The sequence below is a fragment of the Uranotaenia lowii genome, chromosome 1 (genome assembly GCF_029784155.1).
Source record: "Uranotaenia lowii strain MFRU-FL chromosome 1, ASM2978415v1, whole genome shotgun sequence".
Classification (NCBI taxonomy): domain Eukaryota; kingdom Metazoa; phylum Arthropoda; class Insecta; order Diptera; family Culicidae; genus Uranotaenia; species Uranotaenia lowii.
In genome coordinates this window covers 105026335-105047806 of record NC_073691.1, presented here as the reverse complement: position 1 = coordinate 105047806, position 21472 = coordinate 105026335, and the positions used below count along the sequence as shown (strand labels likewise).

The following is a 21472-nucleotide window of genomic DNA, read 5'->3' as shown; positions in this document are numbered from 1 at the left end:
AAAACAAAAACAAACTGCTACCCTACCACCATCTGTCTCAGGAAATGCTCTATTAGATTTTCAAATTTGCTACTAATAATTAAATATCTGATTATAATCCCCCACTCGTCAGCAGTGGCTGAGCGCATTTTCTAGCAAGTAAATGCCAATAAAACCAAAGTTCGTAATCGTCTGAGTATTGACACATTGGACGTTATCCTTAGAACGAAAAGTTATTTAAGATAAAACGGCGGATCGAAAAATGTCTTATTAAATGTGACGCTCAAAAATCGTTTTAACAAAACTTTGTATAAATATCATGAACATTAGCAAGTGATTGTTATGAAAAATATTTTTTTATTGTCAGGTTTTTAAAGAGAGAAAATAAAAATGATTAAATGAGCTTCACAAAAAGTGTTAAACTAAAAATCTGTACTATGTGCAATGAAGTATCTATCTTCTTTAGGATTAAAAATAAGGAAGCAAAACCTTCACATATCAACAAATTGAATGCAGAACTTTGTTTTCTTCGGTACAGATTTTGATACAGATTGTTCGATAGCTGCACTGGTTCTGGGTAAGTCCTTAGGATGTCCACTTGCAATCGAGTACCGTTTGGGGGGATTTTATTGGGTGGGATTTTATTGTCCAGAGTTCACTTTCTTGTTAAGCAATTTTCAGTTCACAGCACAGTAAAACCAACGTATTTTAGGGAAACTAAACTGCACTGTATTTAACTGGTATTTATTGCTAACTTATGCTAATTTACAATTATCATCTACGCGGGTATCACTTCACCTTTTCTGATTTTAGTTTTATACAATTCAAGGGCTGATAACAAAGTGTTTAAAATGGTGATAAGATGCTGTCCAAGACAGTTTTTGACGCGCTTAATATCTATTATTCTGCTACCGTTAATCGAAAAAGGATGATTTCGAAGATGCTGCATGCTGGTAGCCGTTTGTTGGTAGCTGTAATCAGCCACCTATCGGTGGGGTGCTTAAGGGATTCGAGTAGTAAACGAACAGTCTCGCTCCCCTGAAACGACCGGAGTTTCTGAAGTCAATCCTGCCTCTCACCTTCTTCCGCTTCCGTCGACATCTGCACCGGTAAGATACAGATTTGGGTCACCGGTCTGGTACATGGTCCGCTGGCCGTCTTCAAGGATATGACCCTTACCACTCCGTCTGGTCCTGGATGTGCTTCGGTGATTCTACCCATCCGCCAACGCGTGGGCGGGAGATTATCGTTTCGGATTACCACCAGTTTGCCAACTTCCACCTTGACAGCAGGCTTCCACCATTTGTTGCGAGCCTGCAGTTGATTCAGGTACTCCTTCCTCCATCTCGACCAGAAATGCTTAACTCGTTGCTGCACCAGATCCCATGGGGGTAATCGGTTCGACGCACAATCCTGGAAATCCTCGTCTGGTAGGGCCTGTAGTTCTGCACCGATGAGGAAATGACCGGGTGACAACGCTCGCAAATCCTCGGGGTCGTCCTTTAGTTGGGTAAGTGGCCTCGAATTGAGGCAACATTCCACTTCTGCCAAAAGTGTCACCATGTCCTCATAGGTGGCGACGGATTCTCCCAAAACTCGTACCAGATACTGCTTCGCCGATCGAACTGCCGCCTCCCAGAGGCCGCCGAAGTGGGGAGCTCCTGGTGGGTTAAATTTCCACTGCATACCTTCGTCTGCGCACTGCCGGGCCACCTCGTCGTGAAAATCGGAACACCGCAATCTCTGCAACAACTCGGACATCTTGTTCTTCGCCCCGACAAAATTGGTGCCGTTGTCAGAGTGAAGAACAGCACACTTTCCTCGCCGCGACGTAAACCTCCTTAACGCTTGTAAAAACCTCGCCGTAGATAGATCGGTCACTATCTCCAGGTGCACCGCCTTCGAAGCGAAGCACACGAAAACTGCCACGTAAGCCTTCACTGCCGCTCTCCGAAACCCAGGTCTTACGTACAGCGGACCAAAATAATCGACGCCTGTCGTTGTAAAGGCTCGTGCTGGGGTCACCCGTGATGCAGGCAGCTCTGCCATAAACTGCTGGATCATCGCCGGCTTAGTGCGATAGCAACGCACACATTCGTGGCAAATTTTCCTGGCTAAATTTCTACCTCCCTAGGGCCAATACCTCAGTCGCACCGAATTCAAAATTAATTGTGGGCCAGCATGTAGAAGTTTAATATGGTAGTATCGTATCAGTAGTTTGGTAAAGTCGTGTTTGGATGGAAGAACAATTGGATGTTTGGTGTCATCAGACTCTTTTGGGGGACCTTTCGGTGGAGAGAAAATAGACGTCGACTTGTCTCTTTGGTAGTTGGTTTATTACTCTCTATGTACAAAGCCAGATTGGCGAACGAGTGTGGTGAACAATGCGTGTTCGATCAAAAGTGTCGATCGAGTGTCGTGTGTAGGTAGTGTGTGTGTGGTAACGATCGTTCGATCGTGTGATGTGTCGGATGATGATTGGTCGGATAATTTATAGGGTAATTCGACAATTGTTGCCACAATACTCCCCCCTTTAGTTTTTCCAATAACGGCGAGGGATTCGTACATGGCATCCGGAGCGAGTATTGTAAGGTGGTCCAACCTCCCCCCAACCCTAAGTAGCCCATCAGAACCCACAATTGGAACGAACCATCGCAGCGGTGATGATAGTGGAACATTTCTCCCCTTGGAAATCGCTCTGAGTTCGTGGTTGAACTCCTCCGCCTGGATCAGTTGGATAATTCTCGCCTCTGCTTGCCTAAGTTCCCACACTCTGAGTGGCCCACTCAGTCGGCTGCTTCCTTTCCGCAGATAATTGATGAGCCTCAACCAATACACCGTGTGACGGACCATCGTAGTATAGTTGGAGTATCGTTCCACATATTCGGTTATAAATGATTGTGCTTGAGTTGATACCAGCACAACTCGTTTCCTCTCCTCATCCTCTCCATCCGCTGTGAACGATCCGGACTTCGGCCACTTGTCCGAAGAGCAGCTCAGCCAGTCTGGCCCATGCCACCACAGGCTATTGTTTTGGATTTCTTCAGGTTGGATCCCTCTGGAAATTGCTTGCTTAACCTTCGCAAATAATTCAGCGCCCATAACTGCGCCGCATAACTCAAGCCTTGGGATTGATTTGGATTTTAGGGGAGCAACGCGCGACTTGGATGATAAAAGTGCAACCTTAATTTGTCCAGCAGAATTTTCAGTTCGGAGGTTAGCACACGTCCTATATGCTTTCTCCGATGCATCGGTGAATATATGAAATTGGGTGGAAGTTGGGTTCGATAGGGTAACAAGCCGTTCAACACGCAGATCGAGAAGCCTGGGAATTTGGGTGCCGAAACTTATCCATTCCTCTTCCACTCGTTCGGGTAAAATAGAGTCCCAAGAAAGGGGTTTGTAATTGTCGTCTACTAATCGCCACAACAGCTGCATGAAAATCTTTGCCTTAGTGATAACAGCTCCGATGAGGCCAAGGGGGTCAAAGAGGGTGGCTATTTGGGAGAGTATTTTTCGTTTGGTGAGGGGGTTGTTTGTTTGGGTGGGAATGGGAAAACCGAACCGCAGTTCATCTGTATGGGGCATCCAAATTAAACCAAGAGTTTTTACCATGGGATCGGGATCTAAGTTTATACCGGTGTTAGTTGGAATCGCTAGATCTTCTTCGGGTAACCCATCTAGAACCGAAGGGAAGTTGGAGGCAAATTTCCGAAGTTTGAAACCGGCACACATTGTCATTTGCACCATCTCAATCCGCAAGCGACGAGCTGATTCGAGATCATCTGAACCTGTGATCGTATCATCCATGTAGACGTCTTCTCTCAGGGCAACAGCAGCCAGTGGGAAACGATCACCTTCATCTATCGTCAGTTGGTGTAGAACTCTGGTGGCGAGAAACGGTGCTGGTTTGGTCCCGTAAGTCACCGTGGATAGCTCAAAACCTGCGAGTGGAACATTCGGATTTGGTCGCCATAAAATGCACTGCAGTCGTCGGTCATCTGGGCAAACTTCTATCTGCCGAAACATTTTTTCTATGTTCGGCTTCGAAGAATGATGGAGCGCAAGTCTTCTTGGATGATTGGCCCAACCAAAAGGCCATCGTTTAGGGAGAATTCGGATGGGGTTTTTGCTGACGCTTCAAATACGACCCTTAGTTTGGTTGTTGTGCTTGCCTCTTTCACAACGGGTGGTGGGGTAGGAAAATTCTATTCGGTTCATTCATTTCATCTGTGGTTAACCGACGCATATGCCCGAGCGATTCATATTCCTGAAGGAAATCGGAATATTGTTGATTGAGATTGGCATCCCTAGCCAACCTTCGTTCAATTTGGTAAAATCTCCTCTCCGCCACAGCCTTGGATCCGCTCAACCTTTCAATCACCGACTCAGTTTTGGGCAAAGATACAATATATCGACCAGATGAGGAACGTATAGTTGTGTTTACAAAGTGTACCTCACACTTCGCTTCCTCGGGAGAATAATTTTGTTTGGATTCAATTTCCTCGCATCGCCAGAACCTTTCCACTAACTCGTCTAGTCTTCCCATCGTCGCCGTGTTGCATACTGCAGATGTGATTGGAATTTTACTTGACCAGCATTGGTAGTTCGTTTCCCAAATGAATCCGATTTCCAGTAACGAAAAATTCAAAAAATGATTCTGCACCCAGTACCAAATCGACATGTTCACATTTCAGGAAATCGGGATCAGCTAACTCTATTCCCACTGGTATGTTCCACATACGGGTATCGATAGTTGCTGCTGATGTGGGGGATGATATTTTGGGCAAAACGTAAAAATCCATGGTTCGAGAGTAGTCGCAAATCCGAGAACGCAAAAGAAGTTTGACCTTGCCTTGTACCTCAGAAGATAATCCTTGAATACCAACGACCTCAACATTGCTAGACCTTCCCTTGACCTTTAATTTATTCCGCAATCGCATACTTATAAGATTGCATTCGGCGGCGCTATCCAAAAGAGCCCTAGCTTGTACCCTACGACCCGTTCCATCATCTAATAGGACAACAGCTGTAAGCAGGAGAACACCAGTGGATGGGGCTGTTGTCGCATTGCATCTGACCGGTTGCTCGGTGGTCGCCAAGTTGACCAATCTTCGGTGGGGATCTTCAACATTCGCCGCTCTCTGCTGCTGGGCATCGGGATTTTCTGGTGGCTGGTGGTCGGTGGCCTTATCCTTGAAACAGACAAGTGTGTGGTGCTTTCCACGGCATTGTCTGCACGTAAACCTTGAAGAACATTCTCTCGCTTGGTGACCTCGACGAAAACAATTTCGGCATAATGAGTGGGTTCTCAGAAGGCTATCTCTATCGGTTACGGTCATCTTCAAAAACGATGGACATTGGTATAGGAGATGACACTCAGAGCAAGCAAAACATTTGATTGATGGAGAGGATGGTTGTATATTGGTGTTGTAGACCTTGACCGTGGGGATCTTCTTGGGGAACCTGGGAGGAAAACTTTCGGGTTTGGGTTCAGTTGTTTTGCTTGGGAGGGATTCTAACACTCTGACACGTCTTTGTAGGAAATCGGTTAGGTCTTCGAGTGTATCGGTTTCGGTGGTGGAGGAGATTTCTTCCCAACCTCGGCAACCCATCTAACCGAGAGCTTAGGATGTGGAGTAGGAATGCGTCTTTGTAGTCGGCTGGTTGGATGATCTGATCTAGGGACTTGATAATTTTTTCGAACGATTCGAGCAACATATGAAGATCAGACGAACATTCCCTTTTCATTGCCGGTAAGTCAAACAATGCCTGGACTTGACGTTTTCGGAGGATTTTGGAGTTGGAATACCTTTTCGACAGCAGTTCCCATGCTATCGTAAAGTTAGCTCTAGTCAAAGGTAGAGCATCGATGACGGAGAGTGCCTCGCCTTTCAGCTGGCTACGTAGGTAGTGGAACTTTTCGATCTCTGGAAGGTCAGCTTGCCAGTGTATTAGGGAGGTGTAGAGATTGCGAAAAGTTAGCCACTCTTCAATTTTGCCGTTGAACTTGGGGAGAGATATTTGGGGCAATCGAACGTGGGGGTTTGGGGGGTTGGGGAGAGTGTTATCGAGAGTGCGCGCAGTCTGGTTCAAAACGACTTGGTCTTGGTCGTCTTTGATACGATCGAAAAGAAACGATTTTAGCTCGTAGTATTGATTTTCGAACCTTACCCGTTGTTTGGCGTACGTATCTTCATCGGTGGTGGTGTCTTCGTGTGCTTCAACTTCGTCGATAGCCTCGTTCATTCGGTCCCACATTCTATCGAGCTGCTCCAGTCTAACCTTGACCTCCGCGCATTTCGTATCCGGGCGATATTGTTGCATGAAGTCGTACAAGTTATCGAAGCACACGTGTTCCTCCGTGGCCAAAATCTTCCCTCCTGGCCAAAAGCTAAGCTGGTCCTCGGTCCTTCGAATAGCCAGTGGACTGTAGGCTGGATAGGGTACCCAATTGACCTCCTTGGTCGTTCGATTAAACGGCGATATCGGGTAAGTTTTCTCGATCGAACTTGGCAATAACAATAGCACGAATTAGATTTACACGCAATTTATTTTCTTAACAAAAACTCATTTTATTTAAAGGCTATCAACTAGAAAGTATATTAAACTATTCTCTAACATTAGTAATAAAAAATTGCCATCGATCTGTCCGCTTCGAGCACAGTTGAATTCTGATCTTGCTCAAGCCTAGCTAAATTTTGTTCTTCTAATAATGCCTTCTTTGGCGCATTTTTCGAAATCTTTAGAATGACAAAAAGGTAATAATAAAAAGTAACTAGCTTAATCTATTATTATTTTCTGGTTGCAGAACTCTCTTCTGGTTGGGTGGATTCTGGGCTATCACCCCACCTCCCCCTCATGTGTTGATCGTTTCTCACCTCCCCCTCGGATGATGATCATTCTCGGTCGCACTCTGTTGGGAGCGATTGGGATGATAATGATGATGTTGTGTTGCTCTCGTAGAGTAAAGATAGGGATGCTGTAGCCACTCTCAAGGGATCTTTCGGTTCTCTCTCTTGGTTTGCCTCAGTTGTGGATCGCAGTTTGGAAATTTGGTGACGTCATAAACCAGTGGCTCGCAACCACCGATTGCGTTCCGCAACATTCTCGCCCACACTGAAATTCTGGGGATTTCTGAAATAAAAGAACAGAACTCTCGAACAAGGTATGTGTGGAGCCAACTAATTTTGATCAGGAGATACCAAATCTTCCTCCTTGGAATCGACAGATGGAAGTATGCAAATTTTCTCCACCGGTCGCGTAGTGGAATACTCCGTACGCCATCTCTTCCAGAATTCTCGCAATTGTTTTTGAGCTGCCTGCCAGTAGTGAAGTCGGTTCATGGGAATATTTGAGAAGTCTGGATCTGGTAGTTGCTGTATTGGTTTGCCAATTATGAAGTGTCCGGGAGTCAGAGGTTCCAGGTCGTTGGGATCTTCTGGCTGCGATGTAATTGGTCGTGAGTTCAAGCATGCCTCTACTTGAATCAACAATGTGGTGAAATCTTCAGGGTTAACTGGATTGTCCCCCAAGACGCGTATCAAATGGTGTTTCGCCGATCGTACCGCCGCCTCCCATAATCCTCCAAAGTGCGGCGCGCGGGCCGGGTTGAAATGCCACTTGATTCCTTCTCCTGCGTATTCTCGTGCCATTTTCTCCTTGTGAGCTTCGCTGGTTAGTAGTTTACGAAGCTGGTTGTCGGCGCCTACAAAATTCGTCCCATTATCCGAGTAAATGTCTGAACATTTTCCTCGCCTTGCGGTGAATCTCCTTAGCGCTTGAATGAACCGTTCCGTCGACAAATCAGACACCAGCTCAAGGTGTACGGCCTTCGTAGTCATGCAGACAAAAAGGGCGACATAACCCTTAGAAACTGGTCTGCGGGGAGCAAGACGTAGATAAACCGGACCAAAGTAGTCTACACCAGTGCGACTAAAGGGTGCCGCGATGGTGACTCGGGCTGCTGGAAGTTCGCCCATGAACTGCTGGATGGCTCTCGGTTTTACTCGGAAACAACGCTGACACTGATGTACCACAATTCGGGTGATATTCCGACCTCCAAGTGGCCAGTACTTGAGCCGCACTGTTGCGAGTAGAAGTTGCGGGCTGGCGTGGAGCAAACGCTTGTGGTAGTGCTCTATAATCATTCTGGTTATCGGGTGTTTTGCAGGTAGGACTATCGGATGCTTCGTATTCTCTGCTTCGCTAGAATATCTGAGTCGACCACCAACTCGGATAAGATTGTCTTCTGAAAGCATCGGGTTGAAAAACCGTAACTGCGAGCTTCGGGGAACAGGCTGCTGCCTTTTGAGTGCTTTCCATTCTTCGCTAAGGTCTTCTTGCTGTGCGTGGCGAATGATGATGAATTCCGCTTGTTGCAGCTCTTCTGTAGTCAGAAAACCTTCTGTTTGCGTTCGTTTCTGAGTTGGTTTCAAATACCGACGCAAATACGCCGTCCTAACCATGTCGCTAAACGTTGAAAACTGCTTAACGTACCACCTTCCAAATGCTTCCTTTTCGACCGCCGAACACTGAACCGCCTCACGTCGAAATTCTTTAGTTACTTCGTCTTTATTGAACGTTACCGGTGCGTTAGACCAAGTGCTGTCGTCGTTTTTCAGCCATTGCACAGTGGTCCAGAAATGAAATTTAGCGGGAAACAATTATTTGCGCTCCCGCCTTAGGTTTAAGACATTTGGTGTCCAAGACAAAGTTATACAACTTTACAAAGCGCTACTTTTGGATGAAACAACTTTAGGGTGGTTCATAAAACTCCTTAGATACGGAAATTAATTTTTGACTGTAATGAGATAGTGCTGTATAATGTTTAGCAATTGTGTAGAACAACTTATTTGATGGAACTTTGTAGAAGACTTTGAATGTCTATCTATCACCGTTTAGGTTTTATGATGATTTTTCGTGTACAAGTTAGGGTGGTCCTATAAAAACAAGTTTTTTTGTTATAACTTTGTTGGGTAGGAACTTATTAAAATTATGTGTTCGGCAAGTTTTTAGCGAATTATTGTGCGCATCTTTTGCAGAAAACAGATATTGAAAATCTGTTTTTGATTCGCAGTTATCACGAATTTTGTGTTCAAAAATGGCCGTTTTGTATGAGCCATAACTTCAAATGGAGCAAACCAAAAAACTCAAACTTTTTTTAGTTTGAAAGAACGTGTTAAAATATACATTATATTAAAAAATTGGAGAGGTGTTTTTTGTTTAAAGCTTTTTATTTTCATTTGAACTTGACCAAAATTTACATTTTTCATATAACAAAATAAAATACTTATGTGCTGCGTCATGAAATTGCCTTCTTTGCGTTCGCAACCTTAGTCAACAAAACTAAATTTTTCACCACTACAAAAGCAGAGTTGCCTATTCAATGGCTTTTGTAAACATTTTGAATGACTAACATAGTAAAAGGGACACAAATAAAAAAAAATAAGGATTTTTGAATATTAATGTATAAAACCATAAACTAAAAAAAAATGAATGACAAACTACCAAACAAGAAAATTTTGATAATAATAATAATAAAGTACAATCACAATTGTATTTTATCATGATTGATGCGAAAGTTGTCAACGATTTAACTTGCACAAGTTCACAAGCGTGCTATATTTGCAACGGATCAGGAAAGGATTTAAATTTACCAGGCAAATCGCAAGACTTCGCTGAGCCCGAAAATTACAAATTCGAATTGTCACCGTTGCATGCACGCATACGAACGATGGGAATGTTCATGAAGGTTGCAGATCGTCTTTGTAAGAAAAACTCCACTTGAGAGTAAGGAAAACCACAGCACTGAATGCTCAGCTTTTGGAAAAGTTTTTCGCGTTTTTGACTCTTATCAACAGTAGCTCCGTTATAAACATAGAATCGTTTGAAGTATATGCTGATGAAACTCTGGTGCTTTATAACAATTTATATAGCTGGTATCCTGTTTTTCCAACCGTACACAAATTGTTAGTGCAGCAGTAATTAAATATCATATTTTACCCATAGGCATGTATTCGGAAGAAGCTGGAGAAACAAGAAACAAAAGTTTACGAAGATTTCGAGAAAACCACTCCAGAAAGTTCGACCGTGTGGTTGGTCTGGAAGATCTCACTATCCAATAGAAAATGTATAAAATATTCAAAAACCAGTCTTCCTGAATGCATCCATCATTTGATCCGTGACCCCTCATGCGTTTTTTTATTAGTTCCATTACATTCTAGCAATAAGTGTTTTTTTTTGTTTTCTATGAATTTGATGATTGTTTTCTCAAAATAATTTTTTTTTATTTTTAAAAAAGTTGTTCAGATTTGTTAACTATCGTGATATGATATAAATGTAACGATGTGTACGGTAATTCCTCACACAGTCGAACATAGTCGAAAATAATATAGAAACGTTATATGAAAAATGTAAATTATGGTCAAGTTCAAATGAAAATAAAAAGTTTTAAACAAAAAGCACCTCTCCAATTTTTTGATATAATGTAGATTTTAACACGTTCTTACAAACTAAAAAAAGTTTGAGTTTTTTGGTTTGCTCCATTTGAAGTTATGGCTCATACAAAACGGCCATTTTTGAACACAAAATTCATGATAACTGCGAATCAAAAACAGATTTTTAATGTCTGTTTCCTGCAAAAGATGCGCACAATAATTTGCTAAACACTTGCCGAACACATAATTTTAATAAGTTCATACCCAACAAAGTTATAACAAAAAAACTTGTTTTTATAGGACCACCCTAACCTGTACACGAAAAATCACCATTAAACCTAAACGGTAATAGATAGACATTCAAAGTCTTCTACAAAGTTCCATCAAATAAGTTGTTCTACATAATTGCTGAACATTGTACAGCACTATCTCATTACAGTCAAAAATTAATTTTCGTATCTAAGGAGTTTTATGAACCACCCTAAAATTGTTTCATCCAAAAGTACACTCTAATTCTCCTTGACTCAGATTTGAAGGAAAATAATTCAAAATGCGCCAAAACTGGGAAAACTCAAATTTTGATTAGAGCGGTAAAACTCAGAAATGAATTGTAGGGGTTTTCGCGAATTCTGAGTTGTTTTTGTTCAGGGTGGTTTAGGCTTGTTCATGGATCGACTGAATGAAAAAAAAATCAAAAATTTATGAAATTTCAAAGCGGTTTTGAATGGAATTTCTTATTGCAAAAAGAAAAAGACGATTGTACGGTGTATTTAGAAGATGGATGCGTGCATTTCTTTACGGTTAATTTTATTTTTACCACCAGTTAGTGCCACCGAGTCATTTGACCGCATCCAGCCGGTGGAGCTTCGTGCTGTCCCACTTGGCACGCTCACCCACCAGCACACTCTGTCTAATTTGAGCTGATCTGAAAAGACAAGAAAAAAAAAACACCATTGGTGAAAATCATTTACACTTCAAAATTATGAGAAAATTATACTTACAGTTGTGAATGATGGCTTCCGTAGAGATTGCTGGAAGAAAAGATAAAATTGTTCAATTTTGTATTTCCTTTCGACACCACTTAATTTCTAATAGAAAATAAAATTGAAACTTACCTTGATTATTTCGTTAACTGTTTCAGACCATCGCATCCAAACAATCAACAATGGTTTTTGGAACTCTCTGAGTTGTTTTCATCTATTTTGTTCGAAAACGTATGCGTCTTCGCTAAGTTCCAGGCTTTGAAAGTCAATAGATGAAAACAACTCAGAATTTTGATGGATTTCAACTCAGTTGTTTTCATCTTCATACATGATGCGACCGCTGAACCGAAATTAATCAGTCTCTGAATAATCTAAATTTACCGTGTAGCGCTTTGTGAAGTTGTAAAACTTTGTTTTGGACACCAAATGTCTTAAACCTAAGGCGGGAGCGCAAATAATTGTTTCCCGCTAAATTTCATTTCTGGACCACTGTGCATTGAGGGCCTTCCCACCATAGTTCGTTGTACAGAATATCTCCGGGTGATAAACCTCTCGATATGAGATCCGCTGGATTACAGGTTCCTGGTACATGATTCCATACATGCTGCTCCGTAATTTGTTGAATCTTGGAAACTCTGTTCCCGACGAATACCGTAAGCGTGCTGGGGATTGCCTTCAGCCATTGCAGCACGCACGATGAATCAGACCAGAAGAATACCTTGGGATTGAATTTGACTGCCTTGATGACCATTTCTGAAAGCTGTGCTCCGTGCAAGGCTCCGCAAAGTTCCAATCGAGGGATTGACTGCGTTTTCAAGGGGGCTATTTTCGATTTGGATGTAAGCAGCGATACCTTTACTCTGCCGTCTGTATCAACGCTCCTAAAATACGCGCAGGCACCATATGCGCGTTCTGAGGCATCTGTGAACACATGCAACTGAATTTCCGTAGCATTCGGTATGATAACACAGCGTGAAATCGTCAACTTATTCAGGAGTGGCAGTTTTTCGTGGAAATTACGCCAGTCTTCTGCCATCTCGTGTGGCAAAGGTTGATCCCAATCTACGCTCTTACCGTCGGCACCCTGGAGGCACCAAATCTTCTGCATGAATATCTTTGCCGACGTCACTACAGCTCCGATGAAGCCTAGAGGATCGAATAGAGCAGCGATGAACGACAACACCTTCCGCTTGGTTAAATTTTCAACGCCTTCCAAATCCGCTATGTTGAAGTGAAATTTAAGAAAATCCCTTCCTGGTAACCACGTCAACCCTAGCGTGCGAACTGCAGGATCTGGATCTAGATCAACACCAATCTCTCCTTTCAATGCCAAATTTTCTGGGGAAACATCTAGGAGAACCTCCGGAGAATTTGAAGCCCATTTTCTGAAGCAGAACCCGCCACTAATTGCGCACAGCTCAAGTTGTCTACGAAGTTCACCAACTTCCGAAACATCTGCACCTCCAGTTAAAACATCGTCCATGTAAACGTCATCCATCAACGATATTGCCGCTTGAGGAAAACGTTCTCTTTCATCCGTCACTAGTTGCTTTAGAGTTCTGGTAGCCAAAAATGGGACAGGTTTGGTCCCATACGTAACCGTTGCCAATTCATAAGTTTCCACCTCCTCGTCTGGTGAATTACGCCACAAAATACTTTGAAGCGGCATGTCGTTTGGATGAACCTTGATTTGCCGGAACATTTTTTCGATGTCGGCTACCAACATAATATGTCTCGTTCTGCTGCGAAGTATAAGTGATCGGAGATCGTCTTGGATGACCGGTCCACAAAGTAATGCGTCGTTCAGCGACCTTCCTGTGCTTGTTCGACACGACGCATCGAAAACCACGCGTACCTTGGTGGTTGTGCTGGATTGTTTTACCACTGGATGATGCGGAAGATAACACCTCTTTTTATCGTCGGCTGGATTGATGTGTACCTTATGCATGTGTCCCAATTCTCGATATTCCTGCATAAGCTTGTTGTATTCCTGATGCAACTCTGGTTCCCTCAGAAGTCTACGTTCAATACTTTGCAATCGCCGCATGGCGATGTCCCTTGACTCGCCCACCGTTTCAAACCCGTTCTTATTTTGAGGAAGTGATACCGTGTATCGACCGTCGGTGCCTCTTTTCACTGTTCGCACATAGTGCTCTTCGCATCGTAACTCTTCCGGAGAATAAATCACTGCCGATTCTATTTCCTCGCAAGCCCAGAACTGTGCCATCAACTGTTCCAAACCACCCGTTGCTACCACATTACAAGAAATTCTCGTCGCTTGATCGTACATGTTGACGGCGCCTGTCGCAATCTAACCAAATACCGTCTCGGTGAATGTGGGAAGTCCATTTCCCAATTGTATCCTTTTTCCGGCCTTGAAGAATGAGAAGAAGTGTTCAATTCCAAGCACCATGTCGACCGACCTAGTTTCGAAGAATGCTGGATCGGCTAGCTCGACGTCTGGCAATTTGCATCCATTAACGTCGACGCTCGAAGTTGGTAAATCCGCTGTGACTGTTGGAAGCACAAAGAAATCCATCCTGTATCGAGAGTTCGAAATCCTCGATTTGACGAGTAGATTGGCCTTGTGCTTCACTCTTGCTACTGCTTGCCCAATGCCTTGAACTGAGACGTCTGCCTGCCTGCGCTGAACCTGTAACAGCTGCATGAGACTTTCCGATACGAAGTTCGATTCTGATCCCGAATCCAGCAGCGCCCGCGCTGGATGGGAAACGCCGTTGTCGTCCTCCACTAGAACGACCGCTGTAGCAAGTAGAACGGAAGATGTGCGATGCCCCGAAAGATTAGCCGATGTAGTCTCCCTGATTCTAGTACCTTCTCCAGACCCATTTGGATTTCCGCCTTGTGAATTAGAGCCCTTGCTCTCAGCGTTGGATTCCGATCGATAACAAACCATGGTGTGGTGCTTGCCCTTGCAGCCTCGACAGAGAAAACGTGAAGTACAATCCGCAGCCAAATGTCCGTGCCTAAGACAGTTCCTGCACAACGAGTTGTTCCGAACTAGCTTGTCCCTGGAAGCTATCGACATTTTCCTGAACGTAGCGCATTCGTGAAGCATATGTGTACCTGAGCATGCAGCACATCGTCCCCCTGACTGATGTGATTGAGAAGAGTTGAAGTTTATCTTGGTTGGTACTTGTCGTCTCCTTGACGACTGCGGGAAATCAGCCTTCGATTCCGGCTTGACCGGAAGTGAACCCAAAACTCGAACGCGCCATGGATAAACTTCGTCAGATCCTTAAGTGTATCCTTTTCCTTGGACGACGACTGCTCCTCCCAGCCTCGGCGTGTTGTTGCATCTAATCGTGAACTCAAGATGTACAGAAGAAGCAAGTCCCTATAATCGACTCGCGTTACCAGTTGGTCGAGTGTATTCACTGCTCTTTCAAAGCTCTCTAGCAATGATTGCAGCTCCGCTCCAGATTCCTTCGCAAGGGTTGGTAGATTGAAAAGAGTTTGCACCTGTCGACGTCGAAGCAGCTTACTATCGTTATAGTGTTTCGTCATCGGGTCCCACGCAATTTGATAGTTGGCCCTGGCGATAGGAAAGGGGTCGACTAAAGCCTTTGCTTCACCTGCCAAACATCCCTTTAAGTAGTGGAATTTTTCGATTTCAGGTAGATCAGGTTTGCAGTGTATCAGCGAAGTGTACAAATCAAGGAAGCTCAGCCATTCGTCGACATTCCCATCGAAAGTCTGCAACTTGATCTGCGGCAAACGAACATGCTCCACGGTAGGGTGCTGCGAAGTTTCCAATCCAACAATCGTAGAGTTCAGAGAAATTCCGTCTTCCAACTGTCTCGCCTTATCCATCAACCTGGCCTTCGCGGTGTAGAAGCGGTCAGCAAACGTTGCTCGATCCTGGGCGTAGTCGTACTCGGCAGCATCATAGTCGTCATGAACCTCCAACTCCATAATGGCACTATTGACATTTTCCCATGATTCATCAATTCTTTCTAAACGCACTTTCACATCACTGGCAGACACAGTAGCTGAATGCAGCGATTCCACGAACTTGAAAATATTGTCGAAAATATCCTGCAAGCCTTTAAGTTTGACTTGCAGAATCTTGAACGTCACCGACTTCTTGGTACCTTGTGATGGCCCGGGCATGATGAACCGTTAAACTCCCTCGCAGTTGACAGAAATTGAATGAGAGCGTAAGTATTTGGATCTTTATGCCTAGCTTCGTGAAGGACATATACTGTAGTGCTACTAACCTACCGGAACAACCGGTGCGACTCCACTACAGGTAAATGTCTGTCGACTGCAATCGAGCTTAATTTATTGATATTATTTGCTCGCGGTCCAGGGCACCAATGTTCATGAGAGGCAATCGAAATAGTAGATGTAGTATGCAGAATATTTGAAACTTCGACTAAACATATACTGTTCTAACTAATATGAACAAAAAAATATGTTGAGCGGCAGGTTAAGAAGAACAACTGCCGAATCTCCAATTCCAAAATTAAAATCCTCGCAAAATACGATAAAATAATTTTCCAAATCGATGCGCTGTTTATGGATGTTTCCTTTTGGTTCAATAAGTTCCACAGATGTTGCTCACAGATTCATACATATGATTGTTGTTCGAGAATTCATAAAGGGTTGGATGTAGTATCGATCAAGGCCTTGCTTCGGCTAGACATATACGAGGTGTAGTTTTTTTATTTACCTTAACGGAAAACTCGTGCGGTGTCCTCGTCTCGTCTCAACCGGTCGTCAGGCTCGTGAACGTGTGTAAAAAGGTCTCCAGAGTTGTGAATTCCGTGAATCCGAATTCCGCGAATTTCCGAAAATCACAAATCGATGTTGTGATGAATGTTGTGATGAATGACAGTTTGCAGCAATTAAATGCTACTCTCAATTTGGGGCTTCCAATGACGTCGTCGTCGATGACGATGATGACGGTGAGTTTAGTGATGATGTGTGGCAGGGAAAATAGAAGTGGTGTAGTAACCGAAAAGGGTCCAAGCAACGGCTGGACATATATTTGTGTGTATTTTACCTGTGAAACCCGGAATTCCGCCTGGAATTGTCCTCCGTTGCAAGGCGATGAATTGTGCGTGAAAATCTGATCCAAATTCGTGCTAACCAGAGTGCATATGGTGTGGTGAGATGATGATCCCAACTTGTTGGTGAGATATCACTGAGTGAGTTGATGAGATCACGACCACAATGCGACAGCGAGCCTAACGATTCCTCCGTGGAATCGTTTCAACGTTGTTTATCCGGGTTGAAGGATCAAATTGTTCCTCCGTGGCCAAAATCTTCCCTCCTGGCCAAAAGCTAAGCTGGTCCTCGGTCCTTCGAATATCCAGTGGACTGTAGGGTGGATAGGGTATCCAATTGACCTCCTTGGTCGTTCGATTAAACGGCGATTTCGGGTAAGTTTTCTCGATCGAACTTGGCAATAACAATAGCACGAATTAGATTTACACGCAATTTATTTTCTTAACAAAAACTCATTTTATTTAAAGGCTATCAACTAGAAAGTATATTAAACTATTCTCTAACATTAGTAATAAAAAATTGCCATCGATCTGTTCGCTTCGAGCACAGTTGAATTCTGATCTTGCTCAAGCCTAGCTAAATTTTGTTCTTCTAATAATGCCTTCTTTGGCGCATTTTTCGAAATCTTTAGAATGACAAAAAGGTAATAATAAAAAGTAACTAGCTTAATCTATTATTATTTTCTGGTTGCAGAACTCTCTTCTGGTTGGGTGGATTCTGGGCTATCACCCCACCTCCCCCTCATGTGTTGATCGTTTCTCACCTCCCCCTCGGATGATGATCATTCTCGGTCGCACTCTGTTGGGAGCGATTGGGATGATAATGATGATGTTGTGTTGCTCTCGTAGAGTAAAGATAGGGATGCTGTAGCCACTCTCAAGGGATCTTTCGGTTCTCTCTCTTGGTTTGCCTCAGTTGTGGATCGCAGTTTGGAAATTTGGTGACGTCATAAACCAGTGACTCGCAACCACCGATTGCGTTCCGCAACAACACGTGTAGACCTCGAAGTTTGACCTGGAGTTCCTTCAGCGGTTTAGGTTTCGGCTTGGTCGGCATCGTTGAATCTCGGAAAAAAGTGATAAAAGTAGCACCGTTTGTGAGGAGTAAATTATTTGGAGAGCCAATTACCTGCTGGCTCTTAATTCGAGCCTTGTATAATCTTTAAAGATGCTCCTCGAACAAACTGCTACAATGGCGGTTATAATTGATGCTGGAGGCACGTGTTTAAGAAGGAAGTTTAATTGTGGGGAAAACGAAGTTCAATTTCGGGTGTTTTTGGGAATGCGTTTTCCGGGGATGTTTGGGTTGTTCCTCCGATGGGATGGGAAGCGCTTGGGGCCCTTGATAGTTCCTTGGTGATGATTGGGAGTTGGGGAATCGTGATCCGCTTGTACGGATGCTCCTTCGGTGAAGTGATGCGTGATGGTAGAAAGTCTCAGCGACGTCGTAGATGGAGATATCTAGTCATAGAAACCAAGAGCAGTACTTGGATAGAGGGGTAAATTTATTGGAAATGCACTCACCTGTGCATTCAGAGAGTGAATGCCTTGTATTTCAATAAATTACGCCTTCCTTGGGATAAACCGACGCCAATTCAAAATGGCGCACTGCACTTGGGGAACCTCGATTGCAATGGCGAAATTGGGAGTTTTGGATCCTTTGGCGTTCATGGCCTACCTTAGGCCTTCCTCGGGACACTTCGAATGGAAATTCCCGAAGATCCGGTTCGAAGGACCAATTGTTCGATAGCTGCACTGGTTCTGGGTAAGTCCTTAGGATGTCCACTTGCAATCGAGTACCGTTTGGGGGGATTTCATTGGGTGGGATTTTATTGTCCAGAGTTCACTTTCTTGTTAAGCAATTTTCAGTTCACAGCACAGTAAAACCAACGTATTTTAGGGAAACTAAACTGCACTGTATTTAACTGGTATTTATTGCTAACTTATGCTAATTTACAATTATCATCTACGCGGGTATCACATCACCTTTTCTGATTTTAGTTTTATACAATTCAAGGGCTGATAACAAAGTGTTTAAAATGGTGATAAGATGCTGTCCAAGACAGTTTTTGCCGCGCTTAATATCTATTATTCTGCTACCGTTAAACGAAAAAGGATGATTTCGAAGATGATGCATGCTGGTAGCCGTTTGTTGGTAGCTGTAATCAGCCACCTATCGGTGGGGTGCTTAAGGGATTCGAGTAGTAAACGAACACAGATTTTTGAGTTTTCGGTACTGATGAAAAAGATTTTTTCGATGAGCGGTACAGATTTAGAAGTGGCAATGTTGAGAAATCCGTTCGTTCGCTCTCCCGAATCAAAAGAACCGAGGTGGGTGGTGGGTGGTTAAAAAAGAGCAACAGGACGGCTCGAAAAAGTACCGAACAGAGCATGGGGGCCGAGCCGTTCATTTGATCAAATTGAACGGCTCTCCATACTCCGCTTTTGCTGTTCAGATTGTGAACCAGAGTTGAGCGAGTCACGGTTCTTTTTTGAGCCGTTTTTCGACTCTTTTTTGAACCACCTCCCATCACGGTTCCTTTTGTTCGAGAAAACGATCGAACAGCTTTCTGCTGTTCTTCGCTCCTCAGTCTATGTTGCCAGTAATTTGATGGGCTAAGAACCAAAAACTGCTTATTTGAACCAAAAAACCGTGGCTCTATTAAAAAGATCCGCGACTCGCAGATCAACACAGATTCGAATATTGAACTGCAGCTTAAAATGCTTGTGTTGAGCTGCCAGTCATTTTTTTATAATTAGATGTTGCGAACCGCAGTTAAATTTTGATTTAATGAGCCCGTTCTGATACTATTTACGTGGACAGAAAAATGCAACTGAATTTCCGTAGCATTCGGTATGATAACACAGCGTGAAATCGTCAACTTATTCAGGAGTGGCAGTTTTTCGTGGAAATTACGCCAGTCTTCTGCCATCTCGTGTGGCAAAGGTTGATCCCAATCTACGCTCTTACCGTCGGCACCCTGGAGGCACCAAATCTTCTGCATGAATATCTTTGCCGACGTCACTACAGCTCCGATGAAGCCTAGAGGATCGAATAGAGCAGCGATGAACGACCACACCTTCCGCTTGGTTAAATTTTCAACGCCTTCCAAATCCGCTATGTTGAAGTGAAATTTAAGAAAATCCCTTCCTGGTAACCACGTCAACCCTAGCGTGCGAACTGCAGGATCTGGATCTAGATCAACACCAATCTCTCCTTTCAATGCCAAATTTTCTGGGGAAACATCTAGGAGAACCTCCGGAGAATTTGAAGCCCATTTTCTGAAGCAGAACCCGCCACTAATTGCGCACAGCTCAAGTTGTCTACGAAGTTCACCAACTTCCGAAACATCTGCACCTCCAGTTAAAACATCGTCCATGTAAACGTCATCCATCAACGATATTGCCGCTTGAGGAAAACGTTCTCTTTCATCCGTCACTAGTTGCTTTAGAGTTCTGGTAGCCAAAAATGGGGCAGGTTTGGTCCCATACGTAACCGTTGCCAATTCATAAGTTTCCACCTCCTCGTCTGGTGAATTACGCCACAAAATACTTTGAAGCGGCATGTCGTTTGGATGAACCTTGATTTGCCGGAACATTTTTTCGATGTCGGCTACCAACATAATATGTCTCGTTCTGCTGCGAAGTATAAGTGATCGGAGATCGTCTTGGATGACCGGTCCACAAAGTAATGCGTCGTTCAGCGACCTTCCTGTGCTTGTTCGACACGACGCATCGAAAACCACGCGTACCTTGGTGGTTATGCTGGATTGTTTTACCACTGGATGATGCGGAAGATAACACCTCTTTTTATCGTCGGCTGGATTGATGTGTACCTTATGCATGTGTCCCAATTCTCGATATTCCTGCATAAGCTTGTTGTATTCCTGATGCAACTCTGGTTCCCTCAGAAGTCTACGTTCAATACTTTGCAATCGCCGCATGGCGATGTCCCTTGACTCGCCCACCGTTTCAAACCCGTTCTTATTTTGAGGAAGTGATACCGTGTATCGACCGTCGGTGCCTCTTTTCACTGTTCGCACATAGTGCTCTTCGCATCGTAACTCTTCCGGAGAATAAATCACTGCCGATTCTATTTCCTCGCAAGCCCAGAACTGTGCCATCAACTGTTCCAAACCACCCGTTGCTACCACATTACAAGAAATTCTCGTCGCTTGATCGTACATGTTGACGGCGCCTGTCGCAATCTAACCAAATACCGTCTCGGTGAATGTGGGAAGTCCATTTCCCAATTGTATCCTTTTTCCGGCCTTGAAGAATGAGAAGAAGTGTTCAATTCCAAGCACCATGTCGACCGACCTAGTTTCGAAGAATGCTGGATCGGCTAGCTCGACGTCTGGCAATTTGCATCCATTAACGTCGATGCTCGAAGTTGGTAAATCCGCTGTGACTGTTGGAAGCACAAAGAAATCCATCCTGTATCGAGAGTTCGAAATCCTCGATTTGACGAGTAGATTGGCCTTGTGCTTCACTCTTGCTACTGCTTGCCCAATGCCTTGAACTGAGACGTCTGCCTGCCTGCGCTGAACCTGTAACAGCTGCATGAGACTTTCCGATACGAAGTTCGATTCTGATCCCGAATCCAGCAGCGCCCGCGCTGGATGGGAAACGCCGTTGTCGTCCTCCACTAGAACGACCGCTGTAGCAAGTAGAACGGAAGATGTGCGATGCCCCGAAAGATTAGCCGATGTAGTCTCCCTGATTCTAGTACCTTCTCCAGACCCATTTGGATTTCCGCCTTGTGAATTAGAGCCCTTGCTCTCAGCGTTGGATTCCGATCGATAACAAACCATGGTGTGGTGCTTGCCCTTGCAGCCTCGACAGAGAAAACGTGAAGTACAATCCGCAGCCAAATGTCCGTGCCTAAGACAGTTCCTGCACAACGAGTTGTTCCGAACTAGCTTGTCCCTGGAAGCTATCGACATTTTCCTGAACGTAGCGCATTCGTGAAGCATATGTGTACCTGAGCATGCAGCACATCGTCCCCCTGACTGATGTGATTGAGAAGAGTTGAAGT

At 44.1% G+C, this 21472-nt stretch overlaps 5 protein-coding genes across 5 annotated transcripts; all 5 read right to left on the bottom strand.

The window, feature by feature from the left end:
* Window positions 1–1041: 1041 nt before the first annotated feature.
* LOC129737741 (uncharacterized) lies at window positions 1042–2043 on the bottom strand. Its single transcript, XM_055728901.1, has one exon. It carries the CDS (start codon window positions 2041–2043, stop codon window positions 1042–1044), a length of 1002 nt encoding a protein of 333 aa, XP_055584876.1.
* Window positions 2044–2189: 146 nt separating this feature from the next.
* LOC129737740 (uncharacterized) lies at window positions 2190–4008 on the bottom strand. Its single transcript, XM_055728899.1, has 2 exons — window positions 2617–4008; window positions 2190–2264 (listed from the first exon to the last, which is right to left on the bottom strand). Exons 1-2 carry the CDS (start codon window positions 4006–4008, stop codon window positions 2190–2192), a joined length of 1467 nt encoding a protein of 488 aa, XP_055584874.1.
* Window positions 4009–11255: 7247 nt separating this feature from the next.
* Window positions 11256–13691, bottom strand: LOC129737739 (uncharacterized). The gene is made up of 3 exons (XM_055728898.1): window positions 11914–13691; window positions 11420–11449; window positions 11256–11343 (listed from the first exon to the last, which is right to left on the bottom strand). The coding sequence occupies exons 1-3, from the start codon at window positions 13689–13691 to the stop codon at window positions 11256–11258; spliced, it is 1896 nt and encodes a 631-aa protein (XP_055584873.1).
* An 851-nt stretch (window positions 13692–14542) lies between these two features.
* On the bottom strand, window positions 14543–15535 carry LOC129737738 (uncharacterized). Its single transcript, XM_055728897.1, has one exon. The coding sequence runs from the start codon at window positions 15533–15535 to the stop codon at window positions 14543–14545; it is 993 nt and encodes a 330-aa protein (XP_055584872.1).
* A 2159-nt stretch (window positions 15536–17694) lies between these two features.
* On the bottom strand, window positions 17695–20621 carry LOC129737737 (uncharacterized). Its single transcript, XM_055728896.1, has 2 exons — window positions 19251–20621; window positions 17695–17895 (listed from the first exon to the last, which is right to left on the bottom strand). Exons 1-2 carry the CDS (start codon window positions 20619–20621, stop codon window positions 17695–17697), a joined length of 1572 nt encoding a protein of 523 aa, XP_055584871.1.
* Between the last annotated feature and the right edge of the window lie 851 nt (window positions 20622–21472).

Bases quoted from the DNA above. Each gene is read 5' to 3' on its own strand.
- LOC129737738 (XM_055728897.1), bottom strand. From the start codon at position 15,535: ATGCCCGGGCCATCACAAGGTACCAAGAAGTCGGTGACGTTCAAGATT.
- LOC129737741 (XM_055728901.1), bottom strand. From the start codon at position 2,043: ATGATCCAGCAGTTTATGGCAGAGCTGCCTGCATCACGGGTGACCCCA.
- LOC129737737 (XM_055728896.1), bottom strand. From the start codon at position 20,621: ATGTACGATCAAGCGACGAGAATTTCTTGTAATGTGGTAGCAACGGGT. The intron at 17,896-19,250 runs GTAAATAGTATC...TTCTATGACTAG, and splicing joins AGTTGCATTTTTCTGTCCAC to ATATCTCCATCTACGACGTC.
- LOC129737740 (XM_055728899.1), bottom strand. From the start codon at position 4,008: ATGTTTCGGCAGATAGAAGTTTGCCCAGATGACCGACGACTGCAGTGC. The intron at 2,265-2,616 runs GTGGGTTCTGAT...CTCCACCGAAAG, and splicing joins TGCGATGGTTCGTTCCAATT to GTCCCCCAAAAGAGTCTGAT.
- LOC129737739 (XM_055728898.1), bottom strand. From the start codon at position 13,691: ATGTACGATCAAGCGACGAGAATTTCTTGTAATGTGGTAGCAACGGGT. The intron at 11,450-11,913 runs GTGGGAAGGCCC...CTTTTCTTCCAG, and splicing joins ATTCTGTACAACGAACTATG to CAATCTCTACGGAAGCCATC. The intron at 11,344-11,419 runs GTAAGTATAATT...TTGTCTTTTCAG, and splicing joins GGAAGCCATCATTCACAACT to ATCAGCTCAAATTAGACAGA.